This window comes from Schistocerca americana, chromosome 4 (genome assembly GCF_021461395.2).
Source record: "Schistocerca americana isolate TAMUIC-IGC-003095 chromosome 4, iqSchAmer2.1, whole genome shotgun sequence".
NCBI classification, from domain to species: domain Eukaryota; kingdom Metazoa; phylum Arthropoda; class Insecta; order Orthoptera; family Acrididae; genus Schistocerca; species Schistocerca americana.
Genome location: NC_060122.1, coordinates 666,432,800 through 666,454,719, shown reverse-complemented (window position 1 = coordinate 666,454,719; position 21,920 = coordinate 666,432,800). Strand labels below are relative to the sequence as shown.

At 41.7% G+C, this 21,920-nt stretch overlaps 1 protein-coding gene across 1 annotated transcript in view; it reads left to right on the top strand.

Annotated features, from left to right (window-relative positions):
- The window catches only part of LOC124613863 (solute carrier family 25 member 44), a 136,258-nt gene that overhangs the window by 73,603 nt on the left and 40,735 nt on the right, over positions 1–21,920 (top strand). Inside the window, exons 3-4 of the mRNA XM_047142589.1 lie at positions 1,746–2,029; positions 6,987–7,173. Coding sequence (XP_046998545.1) covers positions 1,746–2,029; positions 6,987–7,173 — 471 coding nt within the window. The remainder of the gene's footprint in view (positions 1–1,745; positions 2,030–6,986; positions 7,174–21,920) is intronic.

The following is a 21,920-nucleotide window of genomic DNA, read 5'->3' as shown; positions in this document are numbered from 1 at the left end:
AAAAAATTGCGTACTTAATTTTTTGTTTGTTTTTAGGTATATTTATGTAGTCCTGGTATAAACTGAAATTCCTGTGCGCCAGTGATGTAGCATGTCACTAAAGAAGGTGAAACAGAATAGCACAGCCCAGTGGTAGAGTGGAGATGGGCTTTACAATTTTGTTTTGGGTCCTCTAGCAAGATGCTGCTCTACAGCGGCATTGGGATTTCAATGTGTATTGGGACTGTAGACATATAACGACAAACAAATTATGTCCATCAGAGGAAAATTTAGTCAAAACTAAATTATGAGCCAGGATAGTTGGCCAGTGCTTCACTCAGTCAAATGCATAGTATTCCCAACAGAAATATAAAAGTGACAAACTAATTCTAGCTTATGGAAAACTATTAGCTCCTTCCTTTGGGGGGGGGGGGGGGGAAGAAGAGAGGAAGATATGTTGGATGAGGTTAAAAAGGTGCAACAGGTCCCGTCCCTCTGACACCAGTATGAAAGGGACCCACCTATACCTAACTTTGTCGTCAGTGCAAATGATTCTCTCATATCCCGGGATCTGAATGACCTGTCTTTCCTTTTTAACCCTCCCAGACCTACTCCCCTTTTCTCCTCAAGGAAGGAACTAATGTTTGGAAAGCTAGGGTAGCTTGTCACCTTTATTTTTATATTTTTGTTGGTAATTTTAAACATTTTACTCCTGAAGTTAAGTTTTAATCATCAGTTATGTCCCAGAATTTAACAAAAAATTATTCAACGGTTTTTTTTTTTTTTTTTTTTTTTTTTTTGAGAGGCTAATTAAAACTTTTTCTATCCTCTATCTCAAGACCTCCACTCAGTGGGGGAGTGCAGGCTCCACTATTCAGGATTTAAGGTTGTAAACCAGCAGAACAGTTGGCTCACAACACTTTCACAGCTGCCGGCCGAAGTGGCCGTGCGGCTAAAGGCGCTGCAGTCTGGAACCGCAAGACCGCTACGGTCGCAGGTTCGAATCCTGCCTCGGGCATGGATGTTTGTGATGTCCTTAGGTTAGTTAGGTTTAACTAGTTCTAAGTTCTAGGGGACTAATGACCTCAGCAGTTGAGTCCCATAGTGCTCAGAGCCATTTGAACCATTTGAACTTTCACAGCTCTGAAGAAACTGAGTCTTACTAGCACACTCAAGTATTTGCTGCTGTCCCGGTAATCTAGAAGAGATTAGCTGTCCCAGAATTATGAGTCAATTGGTGCCACAGTCTCTCAGGGATGAGTGACAATAAATACACTAAAACTTTGCATATCATTATTTTTGATTTAAATTAACTTCCTTTTCCAAAATAACTGTAACTACATTTGAAATTTCTTATTACCCCTAGGAATGCAGAATGTGCCTTTGCCTCATAAAAATTTTTGAATTACACAAATTAATGTAACAGTTTGTATAGGCCATATGTCAGACTCTCATAATAAATTGATGGATTCCATTTGACAACAGAATACAAGATATCCATTACATGCAGCCCTAAGCTTCCTTATGCATGTATTACACATAAGAACTTTATGACTAAAATCAGTACTTGCAATAGTGTAAAAATACAGTGTTTATACTTTCATCAACTGAAAAATTGTATGTGTCACCTCTCTGCAGGAATGTAATGAAATATTGCAAGGAGCTTAAGTGTAAATCCTTTGTAGAACTGATGACACATTATGGGGTCTCAGAATAATGGATAATATTTACATAAATAAATATATAGTGTGTACTCTTATTTTCAGGTTTGTTTGATGCTTGGACTAAAATATATCGCCATGAAGGAATAGCAGGCCTGTATAGGGGCTTCTGGGTTAGTTCCTTTCAGATTGTGTCTGGTGTTTTTTACATATCAACATATGAAGGAATGCGACATTTTCTGAGCCGCTGTGAAGTGGACTCTCGTGTTAAAGCCCTGGTTGCGGGAGGTTGTGCATCACTAGTTGGGCAGACAATCATAGTTCCATTTGATGTTCTTAGTCAACACTTGATGGTACTGGGTATTGTGAGTGGAAACACAAAGAAAGAGGTAACTACAGTCTTTCTTCTCTCAGAATTTTGGAGTAGCATTTGCATCTGTTTCTAGGGCAGCAGTAGGGAGAAAAGATAATCAACATTGTTAACTTCACAGTACCCCTCTAAGTGTTTTACTTTTTGGCTATACAGAGTCTGCCAGAAAAAGAAATGTGTACACACTTTAAGGAATGAAAAGTATCACTTATGTGTTTATTTTACATTTAATAATTGATCACACATGTTGTAAAACCTTCAGTTTAGCATATGGTTACTTTAAATGTTCAAAGTGTTCACCATTGGCGGCTATACACATAACAGAACAATGAGCGGTCACAGCATCTACATCAGTCAATGTTACGGTGGAGATTGCTGCACATGTCACTGTAATCTCCTGGCGAAGTTCCTCCAGTGTGTGTGGCTTATGTCGATTGACATTATCTTTCTCAGTTCCCCACAAGTAAAAGTCCATAGCTGTTAGATCTGGCGACCGTGGAGAGAACTCAGTGGGCCCTCTTCGTCCAATCCAGTGCCCCCGAAAATTATCATCCAGGAAAGCTCGTACGGCTAGGTGGTAGTGTGGTGGCGCCTTGTGCTGTTGGTAGAAGACCTCTTCATCATCTCCATAAAGTGCATGTATACCTGGCAAAATTGATGAGAGTAACATTTCCAGGCACAATTCTCCAGTGACAGTAGCATCAAAGAAAAATGGTTCTACTAAGCCCCTGGATGATAGTCCACAACACACATGAACCCCTGGTAGATTGAGCACTTTATCCACATAAACATGCGGATTTTCAGGTGCCCAGTAGACACTGCTATGCCGATTCACGGTTCCATTAATTTTAAATTGTCCCTCGTCGCACCACACTACCTTTGTCACAAATTGATATCATTTGCAAAATTGCATTCAGTGATCAGGATCGTCATCATTAATCATGTGCAGCAATTGTGGAATGTAAACTTTCCACTTTCCAGCTTTCAGAATTCTTCGTTCACTTGTACTGCTAAACCCTACTTCACATGCACATTGCATAGCAGACTTCTGTGGAGAATTAACAAACATTTCCAACATGAGAGATGACGAAGCAGGACTTACAGCTGTACACTGTCTTCCTGATCTTCATTTTTGACTATCACAAATTGTTCTATACAATTCAAACTTGTCAATGATGTGTTTAATTGTTATGTGGGTTGGTGGTTCTGTTTCAAATTCCCGCCTCCACTGATGTTGCACTTCAACGGGATTATCAAACTTGTAAAACCACTTCACAGTACATTTTAGTTATTTGAATGTCAAGCATGCTGCAGCCATCTTGTTTTCTCAATACCGAGATGAAAGTACTAACATCTGTTTAGTCAAAGACCATACTACAACACACTCGTAGCTCAAATCGAACAACAATATTGATATCTTGACAGAGACTGACAAAGAGTGTATACATTTTTCTGGCAGACTCTTAATTACATTTTGTATATTTTGCATCTTTAGCTTATAAGTAAAACATCTCGTAATAATTTCAATGATAGAATTCCATTTTGTTGTAGCATTGTTAATGTTCATTCCAAGGATAAAAAATTTGTTTCTGCTTTCTGAACTGTGTTGAAGTATGTTGTGAAACTGATATTAGTAAGTCAGTGTTTCAAAGTTACTTATTCACACTTATTACTTTAATGTCAGTCTCTGAATCATTTTTTAAATAATGTGTAGTGAACTTTGTTTCCACCCTTGTGTGACTTATTTTTGGTTGTTCGTAATTGAATGTATTATCACTTAGAAATACCAAAAGAGGAATGAAAAAGCATATTGTCTGCTGGTAGACACAACTGGGATACATGTGATGCTGATAATTATTTCTGTTGAAATCTTGAAAATGAAGGTTATACCTCCAGTGGGTTAGCTGTTGTAGAAGACTGCTTCCTAACAGACACTGAGCAAGTTAACAAAAAAAAAAATTCATTTGGTACCAAACATCAGTTTTGCAAAAGAAACACTAGAGTAACAAAATTGTTAGAATATTCAAAAATATTTGTTTAGATCAAAATTTACTTTAGGTTACTTTGGCAATTGTAATTTGTCTAAAAATATTGATCAATAATTGTAGGACATTCTTTAGATTGATGGAGCAGTTTGAATGCATATTACTTCATATAAGCTGCCAATAAAACATTGTTGCAAAAAAGGATAGCCACACGTTTTATTTATTCAGAAAGATGAATGGATCTGACGTTTTCATCATAGAATTCACTGCAAAAATTGGTGCATCTTCTTTTTTCTTGCTGGTCTATGCTCTAAAATATGTATGTGAAGATTTTTATTTGTAATGATCCTAAAATGAGTCCAGTGTGTAAAAAGACGTTTTCTACATAACTATAAAACATATTACTCGTAACAGATTATTTGGTGCAATGGATGAGCATCAAAAGTTAAAACTGTTTCCTAGAACAAAATTTTGAACACAGTCTGCTGCTGTTGCAGCAGCAGCAGCAGCAGCAGCAGTAGTATTTCAATGGAATTCTAGAAACATGCCTCACAGACTAAGCTTCCAACTGATGAGATGCAATGCAAAAAGTGCTTACACCGTGGACTAAGAGTCTGTGACACATTCTTTTCTGCCCCAAACATTCATACTTGACATACTGGCATCAGCCTCCTATCCAGCCACCTTCCTCCTCCAGGAACAGGGGCCAAAACTGCTCTCTTATGTTTTACCCCTCATCAGTTGGAACCCTACAATTAACCTTTTACTGAGTGGGAACTGCTTCTGGCCATCTCCTTTTCCCACAATTCAGCCCTTGGCCCCTAATTCCATCCACAACAAAGTGCTTCAAAACGTTGATCCTACATGACATATCTCCTCTGGGTGTTTAACGGTATTTGGCTCCATGGCGTTTCCCCTCTCAATTGAGGGGCAGTATTGTGGTTCCTGTCCTTAAGCCTGGAAAGGATCTGTTTTCCCTCGATAGTTATTGATTTATCAGTCTGACCAACATTCCCAGCAAGTTGTTTGAAAGGATAGTGGCTCGTCAGCTCTGTTGGGTCCTTGAATCTTGGGCCCCCGTGCCTAATAAACTTCACGCAATTAAGGGGCTCCAACCACATTCTTCCTTCTGTGTCTTGCGGCGGGAATCTGCCATCCTCTGCCATCTTTGTATCAGCCATACCAGGTTGACCCTTGACTTTTTACTCCATAATGAGCCACGTCTCTTTGTAGTTGTGGGGCCACCTCACAGTGATCCATATTCTGTTAGATTTTTTCCTACATTTTGGCCTTCACACTAAATTTACCCTCCCCGTCTCCTTGTCATGTGTGTTAGTGGATGGCTCTCTCATGGTTACATGTGTGCTGGGTTTTCTTTGCAGAAGTGGTTTGATCTCCCAGATTTAAGTATCTGAATTTCCTTCAGAATTGGACTTCCTTGGTTAGCATTGGTTTTGAAGGCCTTTCGGTATTGCCTCCATGTTGGCCAGGTTCCCCCACCCCCTTTCACTACATTTTGTCTGATCTTCTGTGCACTTTTGTTCCCCCCTTTTCTTGTCTTCTTCCCTGGTGTTATCTCCATCCTGACACAATCATGGAATGGTGTGGGAATCTGTATGGGTCCATGGAGGTGCTGTTGCTCATAGCACCTGCAGGATGCACCCTGCCTTCCCCCCCCCCCCCCCCCTGTCCCCCCTCCCCACCCCCTTTTCCTGTTTTTTGCTCTTCCTGCTGGCCTGACGTTCTTTCTGCCTCTTTGATTGCCCATTTTCGTCTCCCATCAACTGGACTGTGCTCTTGGGTGTCATTCCTCACTTAGTTTCTGGCACCTTGGATTGTGGGACGGATGACCTCGCTGTTTGGACCCACCCCCCAAAATCTACCAGACAACATGTTTTTGTCTGTTACCACATGAATTTATGTGTTGTGAGGAGCTATTGCTTGCCACTATCACAGTCACTAGATGATGCACTATTCATTTTGTGTGCAATTTTTAGTGTGTCCATCATGTAACAGTCCAGATTTATTTTCAACAATGTAGGAAAAGATAGACTGCTACTTATTGTAAAGATAAGACATTATGTTGCAGACAGGCACAATTAAGATGCTTACATAAAGCTTTCAGCCACAGCCTTCATCAGAAAAAGAGAAACACATACTATTCATTCACACAAGCACTCACACCTCACACACACATTACCACCAACTCCAGCAGCTTTGGCCCGAATGATTCTGGCCCAAGTTGCTGGAGTTGGTGGTTGTGTATGTGAGGTGTGCTTGCTTCTGTGAATGAGTGGTTTTTCTCTCTCTTTTTCTGAAGAAACCTGTGACAAAGGTTTGTGTAAGTGTCTAATAATTGTACCTGTCTGCAATGTAATGTGTCATCATCTGCTATGTATCTTTTCCTACAGCGTTGTCCATTTGCTCTTCATTCTTTGAAATGCAAATATTTAGTACCAAGCTAGGTGGTGCAGTGGTTAGCACACTGGACTCGCATTCAGGATGACAACGGTTCAAACCTGTGTCCAGCCACCCCGATTTAGGTTTCCTATGATTTTCCTAAATCACTTTAGGCAAATGTCGGGCCGGTTCCTTTGAAAGGGCACAACTGACTTCCTTCCCCATCCTTCCCTAATATATATTGGGACCGATGACCTCGCTGTTTGAGCCCTTACCCCACGTCAGCCAACCAACCATTTGATTTAGTAAGGAGTTATTTATATTCTTATTGTTATGTTTTTTACTGTAGGTTCCATCATGTTTGTTTTCTTTAGTTCAGCTGGCTGTGCATATCATATTTTTTAAAGTTGTTTTCTCCTGTGACTCTAAAATCTATTTGGTTTTCACATTCAGATAACACCATTCAGTTAGATCAGTAGCTGGTAGGTTACCAGGAACTACAGCAGATAGCAAATATTTCCTACTTGTGTCACTCTTATTTATTTGTATAGCTACTTTGAAACTAATGTATTATGAAATTTGTTTCTCTAGATGCTTCTGAATCCATTGGGCATTTCTTTAAAACCTGGCCGATCTCGTCTTGAAGTAACCATTGATATAGTACGACAAGTGTACATACAGGATGGTTTCAAGGGATTCTATAGAGGCTATGTTGCATCACTATTTACTTATGTGCCAAATAGTGCTATGTGGTGGGGATTCTACCATTTCTATCAAGGTAAGTTATATGATTACAAAATTATCTAAGACTCTGCTAGATCACCCAGTAGTAAATGTCTTCATTGTAAGGTGAACTGACCTCATGTGACAGAAATGGCTTTCATTGTCATCAAGCCCTTTGAAATGTGCGTCAGTGTACAGAAAATAAGTGGCAGTCAAAGGATTATTATTATGTTGATCTTTTTATAATGAATTCCATCAGAAGGAGGAACCGTGTATATGTATTCTGCATGTTCAGAGAAAAAACCTGTACTTAGTTTTTCAGTATGCTGTGCTGAGTGGTAAACATAAATAGGACAAGAAATATTAACTGGTCTTTTCAACTTCCACTACTCTCCAGAGAGGATGTTTGTGCTTACTGGTAATTGTACTGCCAATGCTGCAGTGTAACTGGTAGAGTGAAGCTGTCAGCTGAAGATGTTTATCAGTCAGGAAGGTAAATTTGATTGAAGGGTATATACAAGGTGTAAACAATAGCAGTTTACGTCGTACCATAGTGGTGTAGATGAAGTCAAGATGAACAAATTGTTCAGGACACTTGTGTTATATCAAGTCAGTAAAGTACCTCAAATCAGCCTACAAAAACCACGAAGTTGTGGCGCATATGTTTAGTAACAAATTTTGCTATTCTCATTTCTCTATGCACAAACTATTATTTCTAGAGCAAAATGAATAGGAACTCCTTTGTAGGAAATTTATTTTAGTTTAATTTTGCTCTAAGATCTGTTTTTGCTAGAAGCCATTGTTTTTCAGTTATTCAAAAGAAACACACATGTGGCCGTCAAATGCCCTCTCATCCCATGCTTAATGACCCACTGGTCAGGATTTTTGGTATGTTGCTCATGGCACTCCCTCAAACCACTGTACAAAACGTTGCAACTACATGAATTATTTTCAGTATTCGACCTGTTTCGGGGCTAAATGTGGGGTGAGAGTGTGTTTGAAGTTCGCTTTTGTACTATTTCTTGAATATTCAAAAACCACAGCCTCTAGTGAAATGAATTCCAGTACAAGATTAAAATAAATTAAATTTCCTACAAAAATTGAGTTTTCTTTTTTTCTCTGTGACTAATTTGAACATACGAGTAGACTGCCAAGAGAATATTGAAAACCTTGCATAAAGGGTGATACATACTGTAGCTTAGGTGGTTTTTATAGGCCAAGTTGCGGTACTTCACTGACTTAGTACAACAAGTGTCCCATATAAAACTCATTGTTTTGAGTGTCTCCACACCACCGTGGTACATTGTAAAAAAAAAATGATCATTTACAGCCTTCAGGTTCAAGAGAGAACAGTAACTGTATGAGTTGATGGGAAGACTGAGACTGCTTTCAGATGTAATGTAGGTAGCAGGTAGTAGCAGTTTCCAATGAGTTTAGCAGAGGTTAAGGTCAGGAGGATTATGGAAGTGAAGGATATATTGGAAGGATAATTCCCATCTGCATAGTTCAGAAAAGCTGGTGCTGTGGGGAAGGATCCAGATGGCATGGATTGTGAAGCAGCCGTTGAACTCGATCTTGTGCTCTGCCACTGGGTAGTCAGTTTTTGGCCAAAATTTGATAGTGGCCATTCATTCTGGATGGCAGCTGGTCTGTGAACATGCTTACATAAAATACTGTGCAGAAATTGCAGCACGGCTGGTACATGACATGTCTGCTTTCACAGGTGGCCCTGCATGTGATGGGATAGGATAAGCCCGTAACAGGATGATGATAGGATGTGCTGGGTGGGTAAATGGGGTGCCCTTGCATCTGGGTCTTCCACAGGGTATGACTCCTGAGTGGCATAGGGATCGACCAAGATGGTGTGTCGGTTGGGTGGGTAGCAAAATACCATTTTAGGAGGGGTGGGAAGAACAATGGGTAGGATCTCCCTCATTTCTGGGCATTATCATAGATAGTCGTAGCCCTGGCAGAGGACGTGGTTCAGTTGCTTAGGTCTGAGATACTATATCATGAGGGGCCTCTCTTTTGTAGTTGGTTCTTGTGGGTGGTGCAAGGATTTAGGATATTGAAGATATGGTGTGGGAAGTTTGTTTTCAGGCTACATTTTGGGGAAAGTATCTTTTCCATGAAGCCCTTTGTGAGATGTTCAGCCTACTGGGAAAGTCAATTCATCACTGCAAGTATGCAGTCCAAGGTTGACCAAGCTGATGGGGAGCTATTTTTTTGGTGTGGAAAGGTTGACAGCTGTCAAAATGCAAGTAATTGTGGTTAGTGGGCTTGCTATGGCCAGAGATATGGATGGAGCTATCAGATTAGTGGAGATCAATGTCCAGTGTGGTCATGTGTGACTTTCACAGCACCAGCTGCGGTTGCTTTGACTGTAGTGAATTCTGCCCTACAAACCACCTGAAGGCCAGATTGCAGTTAAACATTATCCAAGCAACAAATTACTACATTTCTTCTTCAGATCAACCCACCTCACCACACACATTGCTCCCATCATAACCTTACATCTGTTCTTTTTTCTTTCTCCCTTGCACAATGATATAATGTGTGATAGATTTTTCTCACTGTGCAGTACTATCCTACATCCCTCACCATTATTTCTTCCAGTCTTTTTATTCCCCAAATGTTCACCGTGTTATCCTTAGTTCCCTGAACAACCACCTAATGCTTCCATTTGCCCATCTCCCATGGCTGTTTAATGCCCTCCTCTGAATTGCAAACTCCCCCTGGATGCCAAAGAGTATGTGCCCATTGTGACTGAATCATGGGGACTCCGAACAACAGTTTACTGGCCTCGTAGCAGTTGCTGAGGCTGGGTGGCACCCATGGGGAGAGCCCCCATTAGGAGTGAGTGGCACAATAGTGGATGGCTTGGAATGAAGCAGATGAAGCTTTCTCCCACTAGTTTTCATATGGCCCCAAAATTCTTTTCAGAAGGGAATAATGCATTAAACAAAGAGAGAGATGACCCCAGAATGTTCCCTTCCTGGGCTACACTGTGGGAGGAATGTAGGGCTAAGCGACAAGCCGAGAAATACTTCCCCCAATACCTGGTTTGTTCAAGGACAGATGGGGATTCTTTTTGCCACAAAGCCTTTATTTTTCTAGAGATTATAGAGGACAAGTATGGGGAAGTTGCAGCCATCTCCAAAATGAAGATAGGCTCAGTTCTGATTAAAACAGCATTCCCTGCCCAGACAAGGGCGTTGCTCACTTGTGATAAGCTGGGTGACATTCCTGTGACTAATGTTCATAATAATAGTCTTAAGTAGGGTTCAAGGCATTGTTTTCCATTGTGATCTTCTCCTACAGTCTGATGACGAGCATCGTGCCAACTTGGAGCAACAGGGTGTATGTTTTGTCCGTCGTGTCCATAGGGGCCAAAGGACTACAGCATTGCTGCTGCGGCCTTCATCTTGATCTTTGAGGGCAATGCGTTGCCTGACAATGTCCACGCTACATGGAGGTAATGCCGCTGGATGTCCAGAGTGGAACAGCAGCCATTTTATCGGCAGCCGACTTAGTGATCCCCTATTCTTTGGGATTCCCTCATCAGAAGACAGTACCTTGGTGGACGTCAGAAGCCATCGAGGCCGTTAGATGTCACAGGCGGCCTTTCCAACACCATAAGCAACATCAATCAGTGGAGCACCTCATTGCCTTTAAATGGCTCCGTGGCCAGGTCTGCCACATAATAAAATGATGGAAGCAAGAATGGTGGGATGGTATGTTTCAATTATTGGACCACGTACTCCTCGTTGGCAGATTTGGATAAAGATCAGATGCATGTACAGATACCAATCCCCTGCAGGTGTACCTGGTATTTGCTTGATGGTGTTGTCTTCACTGGTCCAGATACTGCTGCAGAACATTTCACTCTGCATTACGCTCAAGCCACTCATCTGAGAACTGTCATCCTGCCTCTCATGTCCTCAACAGTGGGTGGAGTGATGAGCGATTGCACTTGTCTTTCACTAAATGCCACCTGGAGCCATACAATACTCCATTCATTGAGTGGGAATTTTTCAGTACACCAGCCCTTTAGGCTGATACAGCTCCAGAACCACACCGCATCCACAACTAAATGCTTAAACACCTATCAGTGGATTGCCAGCATCATCTCTTTACCACCTTCAGTACTATCTAGAGCAAGAGTGAGATACATTTCAATGGTGAGACAGCATCATCTTCCTGGTACTGAAACTTTGTAAGCACACTCTACAGGTGAGCAGCTATCGACCAGTTAATCTGACCAACGTTCTCTGTAAGTTACTCAAATCCATGGTGAGCTGGCAGTTGTGTTGGCTCTTTGAGCTTCAGGGCCTTCTGGTTCCATCCCAGGGTTGTATTTGCCAAAGCCATTTCACTGCTGATAAGTTGGTTTGCTTGGAGTCTGCCATCCATACAGCTTTTGTCCAACATCAACATGTTATTGCTGTCTACTTCGACGCGCAGGAGGCTTAAGACACCACATCTTCGCCACCTTTCATGAGTGATGACTCTGAGGCTTCTTCAGATTTTTGTTCAGAACTTCTTGTTGTGCCATACTTTCTGGGTTCAAGTTGATGCTTCCCATAGTACTCCCCAATATCCAAGAGTGTCCCTCTCTTTCTAGTGGCCATAAGTGATATTGCAGCAGCTGTGGGGTCTTCAGTATCACCATTCTTGTATGCCGACAATTTTTGCTTTCACTAGTGCTTCTCTAGTGGGGTTGTTGGTGCTTCTCTAGTGGGGTTCTTGGTAGCACTGACTGCAGGGTGCCATTCGAAAGGCTCTCACCCACAGCTTTCAGTCTTCAGCCCCCAGGACTTGTTTCTTGCACTTATGTAGACATTGTACTGTTAATCCACAACAATAACTTTACTTCAATGACCAATTACTTAATGGGGTGGAGACTTAACTGCTTTTTGGGACTGGTCCTCTATGCCCAGTTGTTGTGGCTTCCCCATCTTTGCCACTTTAAGCAAAGGTGCTGGACACACTGTGCTGCCTCAGTAACACCAGCTGGAGTTCAAACCGCTCTACCCTTCTACAGCTTTACAAAGCCCTGATCCTGTCTTTTCTTGATTATGGAGGTCGGGCATATGGTTCAGCTCTGCCCTCAGCATTGCGATCACTGGACCCGATACAACACTGTGTGGTCTGACTTTCCACAAGAGGCTTTTGAGCTAGCTCTGTGAACAGCCTATTCCCAGAGGCTGGGGTCCCACCACTACAGATCGGATGCCAACAACAGTTACTCAATTGTGCTGTACTTGTTTGCAGCTCCCCTCAGCATCTGATGTACTGTACCCTTTTTCCTGGTAGGGAGATCCATCTCCCACAACAGAGGCCAAGGTCTGACATCGTGATCACAGTTTGCATAGTGTCTGTGAACTGAATTACATTTTTCCCCATTTATCAGGGAGAAACCATGTGCGCCGCAATGATGTGTGCCCCGTCCTTGGATCTACCTTGACTTCTTGTTTGGACCAAAAGACTCAGAGACCCTATGGTTTCTCGCAGTCTTTTCCTGAACGTCCTTGATGCATTTCCTGGCTCAGACATAGTACATGCTAATGGTTGTGTGATCAACGGATGAACCCAGTTTTGCCTACACGTTTGCAAGATACAATGAACTACACTTCCTGCTGAACGGATGCAGTGTATTCACTGCAGAATTGGTGACCATTGTTAGAGTACTCAGCTACCTTTCTTTCTTGCACTGGCAAGTTGTTCTTAATTGACAGTGATTCCTAGAGTAGTCTTCAGGCTGTAACCAGTGCTACTCTTGACACATGGTCGTTGTGATTATCTGGGATATCCTGTGTGACCTCCGCTAACACTGGACCATCTTTGTATGGACTCCTGGTCACATTGCGGTCCCAGGGAATGAACATGCTGATCAGTGAGCCAAGTTAGCTACTAGGATGCCAACTTTGGAGATGGAGGTACTTAAATCTGACCTTCTATCAACTCTAAGCTGACATTTGTTGGAGGCTCGGAATGTAGATTGATGTACCTCTGTTCCTCCAAGTGTAAAGGAGGCCACGATCTTGTGGCAGTCTTTCCTCCAGGGTTCTTGATGGGAATCTACTGTTCTCTGTCAGCTTCACATTGGCCACACTTTGGTGACCTAAGGTCACATCCTCCAGTGTGAGGATTCACCGTACTGTCAGTGTGATGTGTGTCTCACAGTGGCCTTCGTCCATTTGGATTGCTCTAATTTGGCCACCTTACGACGAAACCTTAAACTTGCTGACATGCTACCTCCGGTGCTAACTGCTGACGCCAAAGTGACTGGTTTGGTTTTACATTTTACCTGTGAAAGTGGTTTTTATTCCTCTCTGTGATGCATGATACATTATCCTTGTTGGCCGATTAAGGGATTGGTGGGGTGCCCCATCACCTGCTCTGACCCCGAGAGGCGTTGCTTGATGGTCCAGTCTGGCTCCTGCTCTACCAACCTTTCTAATTCTTGTTATTCTTTTACATCTGTCATTAGTTGACAGACTCATAGTCTTTATTCTCTTTCCTGAGATTTTATCTTGTTTGTGTAGCTAGTTTTCTTGTGGTAATAGAGAATGTGGAAGCACTGGTCACATGGAGAGAGCATGTCTCTGGTTGCATAATGTGTCATGGGGGCCTCCAGCTGCTTTCTAAATGGGTTAACTTACCCACCTTCACCCTTTTATCCGTCTTGTTTCTGCTTGATTCTGTCTGTTGGCTTTCTTAATTCATTGATACATTCGAGTCTGTTGGGATTTCTCTTTTGTATACTTCCCCTTCTGGGGACTAGTCTTGTATTGACACACAAAGGATTAAGTAACGGATGGTCTTCTGGTTTGGTGCCCCTTTAACCTCTGCATTGTTCCCTCAGCCAAGTACAGATGTCTTGTGCCTATGGCACTGATGACAGACTATGTAATGACTTCAGTGATATGTTTTACAATCTGCACAATATGTTGGGATAGTACTTTTCACCAGGGCTTTTTTATGCATACCGAGATTTATTTACCAAAATTACAAATTTTGACTCGTCACTAAACCAAACCTGAAACGAAAAGAAAAAACTATAAAGATTTGCTTTAGGATTAGCCTCGAACTCAAAAATTTATGCATCACTACTGTATGAAGGCAAGTACTGCCCAATGTAATGATACTTCCCGATTTCCAGAAGTCCAAATCTCTAGGTTTGCCCTCCTTTGCCCATGCAGGACGTTTTGACATCATAGCAGTTAATTTAGGCTTTTGGGCAGGTACTGTGAGCCTTGTAGTTCATTTGTGAAAGTTTGTGTCCTACAGTTCTTTCAGATGAAGTAGTGCCACTGTGTTCTAGTTTCATTTTAATTTCTTTTGGCAAGCAAATTGGTTCTCACTGTGTATCTTTTCCAAGGAGCGTTCAGATCTTGGTGAAAATACTGGTCTTCTGCCACACCAATTCTTCCTTTGAGGGACTATGTCTTCTCCAAAATAATTTTTCTTCTTTACACACTTACAAATGATTATGACATGCCTAGTCTTCGAGAAATCTCCCAATTTGAGTACACATTGGTACCAGTCAGTGCTTTTACCTCTATAATCTTTTGGAATGTCAAATCATTGACTTTACCAATGTTTTTGAATCTTAGGGTATCTCAAATCACTCTGTAATCAATGAACTTTAACGTTAGAGGCCACAGCTGATAAATACATCAGGAAACCAACAATACTAAATGTTAATAATGCGTTCACACTTCAAACACATCAGACCATGCTGTTATCACAACTGTAACTGGCAATTGTTCATCAAGAAGCAGCTCTCTCAAGAATAGTGCAGCCAACAAATGAGCTCATTTCATTCTTTAATAAAATTCAACCTATTAAACAAAGATAGGTGAGCCTGTTTACAGAATCAAGTCCCAGAAAGAAATGAATTGTAAAAATAATTGGATGCATGTAATAATATTGATGCAGAAGAAGCCAAGTAGAGCAGTCACTATAGTGTAGTGGTTATGATACTAGATTTTGCACGGAGGGTGATGGTTCAAAACTCACCTGAACTGAAACATTTTAATTTCTGTCTTTGGTTCGATTACATTCTAGAAGTATCCACAAATGGCAAGAATCATTGTACAGGAATATTCTGTAGCTGTATATATACCATACGTGTTCTGGCCGGAGGCAGTTAGCTCTGCGCTCTTGTATGTGCAAGTGCCGTATAAACCTTCGTTAAGTAAAGTTTGTGTTAGTCATTCATCTACTTACACCTTCCTCTACACAACATTATTCTGGTGGAGACACTCAGTATTGGAACTTCTGATACTGCACATTATCGACAACACAGTGGCTCCCATCAGGCCACGAAGGAGCCGCCATTTACGTGGCAAGAAACCCAAGTTCGAGCCATATTCAATAGATTGCAATCCACCGGAGACAGAAGAAGAGGAGGACGTCACGCTGACAGCAGCTGTGTGCCACCACATGAGACATCCTTCCGGGTTCTCTGGTGACGATGGCCAAGATACAAACAAGTGGCTGAAGGTATATGAGCATATAGCCAAATTTAACAAAAGAGATGACACCATGTGTTTGGCTAACATATTTTTCTACTTGGAGGGCACTGCCAAGCAATGGTATGAGAACAATGAGGAGAAGTTCACAAGCTAGGAAGTATTCCAAGTGGAACTGCAGTATTTCGGCAACACACGACAGAAGTGCAAGGCTGAAGATAAATTAAAGTGCAGGGTACAGCATCCAGGAGAAACAACAGCATCCTACATTCAAGACATCTTGGAGCTGTGTAAATTAGTGGATCATCGAATGAAGGAGGAAGATAAGGTTGCACATCTTTGCTGAGGACATGTACGAGGGTCACTCCAAAACAAATGCACACTATTTTTGTAAAAATACAGTTTTCATTCTGCATGTGTGAAAGTTTTACAGTGTGTAGATACATCCTTCCCACTTGTTTTCAAACTTGGAGGGATAGAAATTATGTGGAGAAATGAAAATATTGTTCCTAAAGGGTGTATCTACACGCTGTAAAACTTTCAAACATATAGAATAAAAGATGGAGTTAAAAAAAAAAAAAGTGTACATTCCTTTTGGAGTGACCCTCGTATCAAGCCCTACTCCTGAAGGAGGTTTTGACAGCAGGCTTCATAAAATTGTGCCAGTATATCGAGACAATGCATCAAAAAAGAATTACACGCAAGAAGTTTGAATGCTTCCAGATGTCGTATCGATGTCTGTGATGGAGGAAGAAACTGATTTAACAAGTGTTCTTCGTCAGATAGTGAGAGGGGAAGTTCAGAAGGCACTTGGATTGCACGCTGAGCAAAAAAGTGAGAGGTCATAAGGGAGGAAGTGGAACAGACATCGAACCCAATCTCTCGTCCTTCATTTCCCATTAAAACAGTGAAAAAGTCGAGACCCAGGCGAGGTTATGTTCCTACACTGCTGCATGAGGAACCTGTTTGGGCACCAAGAAAGACTGATATCTGGAGAACCCAGGATAACCAACCAGTATGTTTCCACTGCAGACAATCAGCTCGTGTGATGCACTATTGTCGAGAAAGGTGGTGGATATTTGATGACGCCTGCACCAGAAGACAGCAGACCGATCTTAGCTGATGCCAACTCCAGGACAATGAAGATGAACAAGGAGAGGTGGGTGCTGGACGAAGTAGGTCACCATTGCCACAAGCTAGCCGCTGGAGAAGATGCTCTCCAACACGCCAGCCAAGGTCACCATCGCCGTTTAGAAGCTCCAGCCGATCATCTAGCCGCCGCAACCTGGAAAACTAAAGGGTGCAACCTTCCTTGGAGGTGAGGCCGCCAAAGAGAAAAATCCTCTGCCGTCGATCACTACAAAAACGATACGAAGCTACGTCGATATCCTCATGGATGGCCGACCAGCCCAAGCTCTTGTGGACTCTGGAGTATCATATTCAGTCATTTCGGAGATGTATCGTCGCCAGTTGCAGAAAACTGTATTCGTCGACAACAAAACATTTCTGCTGAAGGTGGCTAATGGGAAAAACGTGAAACCTACAGGAAGATGCCTCATTCATGTGGGTGTAAGTGGCCATACACAGCCCTAAGAATTCATCATCTTACAAGAGTTTAGTCATGACGTCATTCTCGGAAAAAGCTTCTCAAGCAATTATAGATTGTGTTCGCTCGAAGATTATGCTAGACGAGATGAGATACTGTGGACAGGAAGATTCGCATCCGAGTGTGTGGAGACTGTGTGTGCTGGATGAAGTGATCATTCCTGCGGTCAGTGCTAGAAAGGTAGCTGTCATGTGTCATGCCATGCATCAACCCATGGGTCTTGTAGCAGAATGTAAGAGAAGCATACCACTGAAGAATAACTTGGTCATCCCAGCCTCTGTCATCTCGTTTAAGAATGGATTCAGTGAATTGTGGATAGTTATTTGTCGCCGAGAACCGCAGATCCTTCCAAGACACATGTATGTAGCAAGCGGTGAGCTGTTAATTGCAGAACAGCTGAACGTCAGAGAAACCTCCCGTGCCGAGTCTGTGGGCGAAATTAGCGCTACCACTACGAGACAAGATCTTCCAGCTCGATTATCACCACATCTCACTAAGGAACAACAGAAAAAGCTACTTGCCATTCTTCAAGAGTTCTCTGAATGCTTCAATTCACAGGTGAAGAGCAAATTAGACATATCAATTGTGAAGCACCGGTTTAGCACTGGAGATCATCAACCAATAAGCCAGAGAGCATACTTTCAGCAATGGAACGTCGAATAATTTATGACAAGGTAGAGAACATGATGAAGAAGAATGACATCATTCAGCCTTTGCAGAGCCCACGGTCATCACCCGTGGTTCTCGTCAGGATGGAGGATGGCAGTTGGCGCTTTTGTGTTGATTACAGAAAGCTTAATAAGATAACTAAAAAGGACATTTACCCTCTTCCACGAATTGGTGATACACTAGATTGTCTGAAGGGGGCTAAGATTTTCGCAACAATGGACATATACTTGGGATACTGGCAAATTGAAGTAGATGAGACTGATTTTGAGAAAACTGCATTCTTCACCCCTGAGGGCCTGTATGAGTTTAATGTAATGCCGTTTGGTTTGTGTAATGCGCCAGCAACTTTTGAACGAATGATTGATATCTTCTAAGGCACCTGAAGTGGACTATGTGTCTTTGTTATTTACATGACATTATAGTGTTCTCAGAGACATTTGATGAACACATAAAAAGACTGAAGACCATTCTTAAGTGTCTCCAACAAATCAGACTGGAACTTAATCCAAGAAAATGTCTCTTTGGAGCAAAAGAAATCAAAATACTGGGCACCTTGTGTCAAACGAAGGTGTGCAGCCAGACCCAGAAAAGGTGAGAGCTATAACGAAATTTCTTATTCCTAAAAGTATCAGAGATGTGAGAAGCTTCCTCGGAGTGTGTTCATATTACCGCCATTTTATCAAAGACTTTTGTTTCAAAGGTAGGCCTCTCCAAGAGTTGTTAAGAGTCGATGCTAAATTTGTCTTGGGTGGTGCTCAACAAGATTCTTTCGATGTGCTGCGAAAAGCTCTGACGACTGGCCCTGTTCTTTGTCTGTATGATGAGAGAGCACTTACAGAACTACACACAGATGCCAGTGGGTATGGGATCGGTGCTGTTCTGGTGCTGATTTTGGATGGAAAAGAGAAGGTTATAGCCTGTGCTTCTAGGACACGTACAAAAGCTGAGAGAAACTACTCAACTACCAAAAGAGAATGTCTTGCTGTGATCTGGGCCATGTGCAAATTTCGACAGTATCTCTGTGGAAGGCCATTCACAGTTGTTACAGACCATCATTCACTTTGATGGTTGACAGGTCTTCAGGATCCAACAGGACAACTCGCCTTGTGGGCACTATGTCTTCAAGAGTATGACATTACCATAGTGTACAAAAGTGGAAGACAACACCAAGTTGCCGACTGTCTCTCAAGAAACCCTGTGAAAGACCATCAAGACTTTGATGAAGATAGTGACTGTCCTGCTGCACTCCAGGATCTCTCTGCTGAGCAGAAGAAGGATGCCAAGATATCTCAAATTATGCTTGCCTTAAATCGGTCAGAGGATGTGAAAAGACAATTTAAGGTAGTTAATGAATTACTTTGCAAGAAAAACTTTGATCCGTTTGGAAAGAGGTGGCTGCCAGTGATTCCTGAACACATGCGCTTAGATGTTCCATAGAAATTCCATGACACATCTGAAGTTGGACATTTAGGGTTTATTAAGACATATAACAAGATCCACAAGAGATTTTTGTGGCGAGGTTTATTTAGGAGTGCCCTTCACTATGTGTTTCACTGTCGAAAGTGCCAGAGGAGAAAGGCAGTTCCTCAGAAACCACCTGGTTGACTCATACCAATTCCACCAGCCAAAACACCTTTCCAGCGTGTTTGGATTGACCTCCTCGAACAATTTCAAACCTCTGCTAGTGGCAGTAGATGGATTGTTGTTTGCACTGATTATCTGATGCGCTATGCCATTACAAAAGCTGTGAAACCAGCCGAAGCATTCAAGGCAGCCAAATTCATCGTAGAAGACATTGTATTAAAACATGGTGCCGCAAGGTCATTAATTACAGATCGAGGGAAAGTTTTTCAATCGAATCTTGTAAAAGTGATAAACCGTCGGTGCAACATTACTCATCACATGACGACTGCATACCATCCGCAAACTAACAGGCTTACTGAACACAGTAATAAGACCTTGGCTGACATGCTGTCAATGTTCATCAGTGTTGTGCAGAGCAACTGGGATGAGGTGCTACCTTTCGTGATGTTTGCCTACAACACCGCCAAACAAGACACCACAGGATTTACGCCATTTTTCATGGTGCATGGGCGTGAGGCGACGACGACGATGGACACTGTGTTTCCGTTACATCCTGATGACATGGACGACGACTACATTGGCCAGGTGTTAGCCAGAGCTGAGGAAGCTCAGCAGTTAGCTTGACGATCGCCGAAGGTATGACACGAGACACCATCCTGTTGTCTACCAGCCTGGTGACCTCGTCTGGATCTCCACTCTTGTTCGGAAGGTTGGTCTCTCTGAGAAGCTCCTCAGGCGCCACTTTGGACCTTATGAGGTTGTGAGACAGTTGTCTGATGTTACTTATGAAGTTGAAGATTTCGATCCCGACACAAGATGACGAAAGATCAGAGATATGGTCCAAATCCTTCGAATGAAGCTCTATAAGGATCCTGCAACACAGGGTAAATTCAAAGCTCAAGCGACAGGCAGCAAGCGGAAAGGTAATGAAGAATGTAGCGGCAAGGGAAATTCTAAGAAGATCACTGCTAGGGCGAACATCTGTCATCGGGAGTCAGAGTATGCAGGGCCGATGACTCGTTCCCGGACTAGGAGAACGTAGCACCGAGACACTGTTCTCTTAAGGAGGGAGCAATGTCGCAGAAGAAGCTGCGTAGAGCAGTCACCGTAGTGTAGTGGTTATGATAGTAGATTGCTGCATGGACGGTTGAGAGTTCAAAACTCACCTGATCTGAAACATTTTAATTTCTGTCTTTGGTTCGAGTACGTTCTAGAGGTATCCACATATGGCAAGAATCATTGTACTGGAATGTTCTGTAGCTGTATATACACCGTACGTGTTCTGGCTGGAGGCAGTTTGCTCTGCACTCTTGTATGTGCAAGTGCTGAATAAACCTTCATTAAGAGAAGTTGGTGTTTGTCATTCATCTTCTTACACCTTCCTCTACGTGATAATATGACCAGGAACTTTAATTTTTACCTTTCTGGAACATAATGCCACTGCAGTCTACTGAGGTGACTTACCGAACGAAAGCGCTGGCAGGTCGATAGACACACAAACAAACACAAACATACACACAAAATTCAAGCTTTCGCAACAAACTGTTGCCTCATCAGGAAAGAGGGAAGGAGAGGGGAAGTATATATAAAGCTAATTCAGTTATTTTGTCAAAAACCAAATTTCAAACTGATATACAGAAGATTACTACTTTTCAGATGGCAATGAATCTTAGTACAAGAATTAAATAGCTTGTAAATTTATGTTTCCACAAAGAATATTTTGGCGTAGAAACAGAATGATATTTTTTGCCTGTACTCATGGAAACAGACCTTGTGATGGTGTCGATGGCACTGTGAAGAGAATAGCAAATCCACAATTGAGAAAAAGCTGGCATTGAGACTTGTGGATATGATACTGCCAACTGCGAACAGAAATAGTGTTCAGCTTATGTTTTAACAAAATATGAAGGTCTTGAAGTTAAAGTTAATTTCATGCATATCCTACTTAAACTTATACTCAACGGGTATCTGTACATGATGTTATTTGTAAAGTAAACCCAGTAACACCAACATGAAGACTATAATAGAAAAAAACAAATGAAGAGTTTAAAAAAATGTGAGATCATAAAACACATACTGTTTGTATCAGGTGTCATAAGTGATATTTGCAATGTATGTGTTAACAGTAAATTTGGATGTATACGTAGATATATCAAGAATAAAGGTATGTAGATTTCCACTTGAATCTGTAAGTTTTACAAAAATGTCATTTTTCAGTGAAATACGTATTTTTGAAATTTTATAAAGGTTTGAACCCATGATCACCCCACTTTCATACCTGGGGAATTAGTTAATAATATTGTGAAGTGTTGTATATGATTTTTTGAAAAAAATATTGAAGCTGTGCTTTTTGGTAAAATAAATATTTAAATTTTAATTTAACTTTGAAAAGCATTTTTCATTGCAAACCCATATTAAATTGTGTATCATAAGAAATTTTATGGAAAATGCTGCAGAATGACA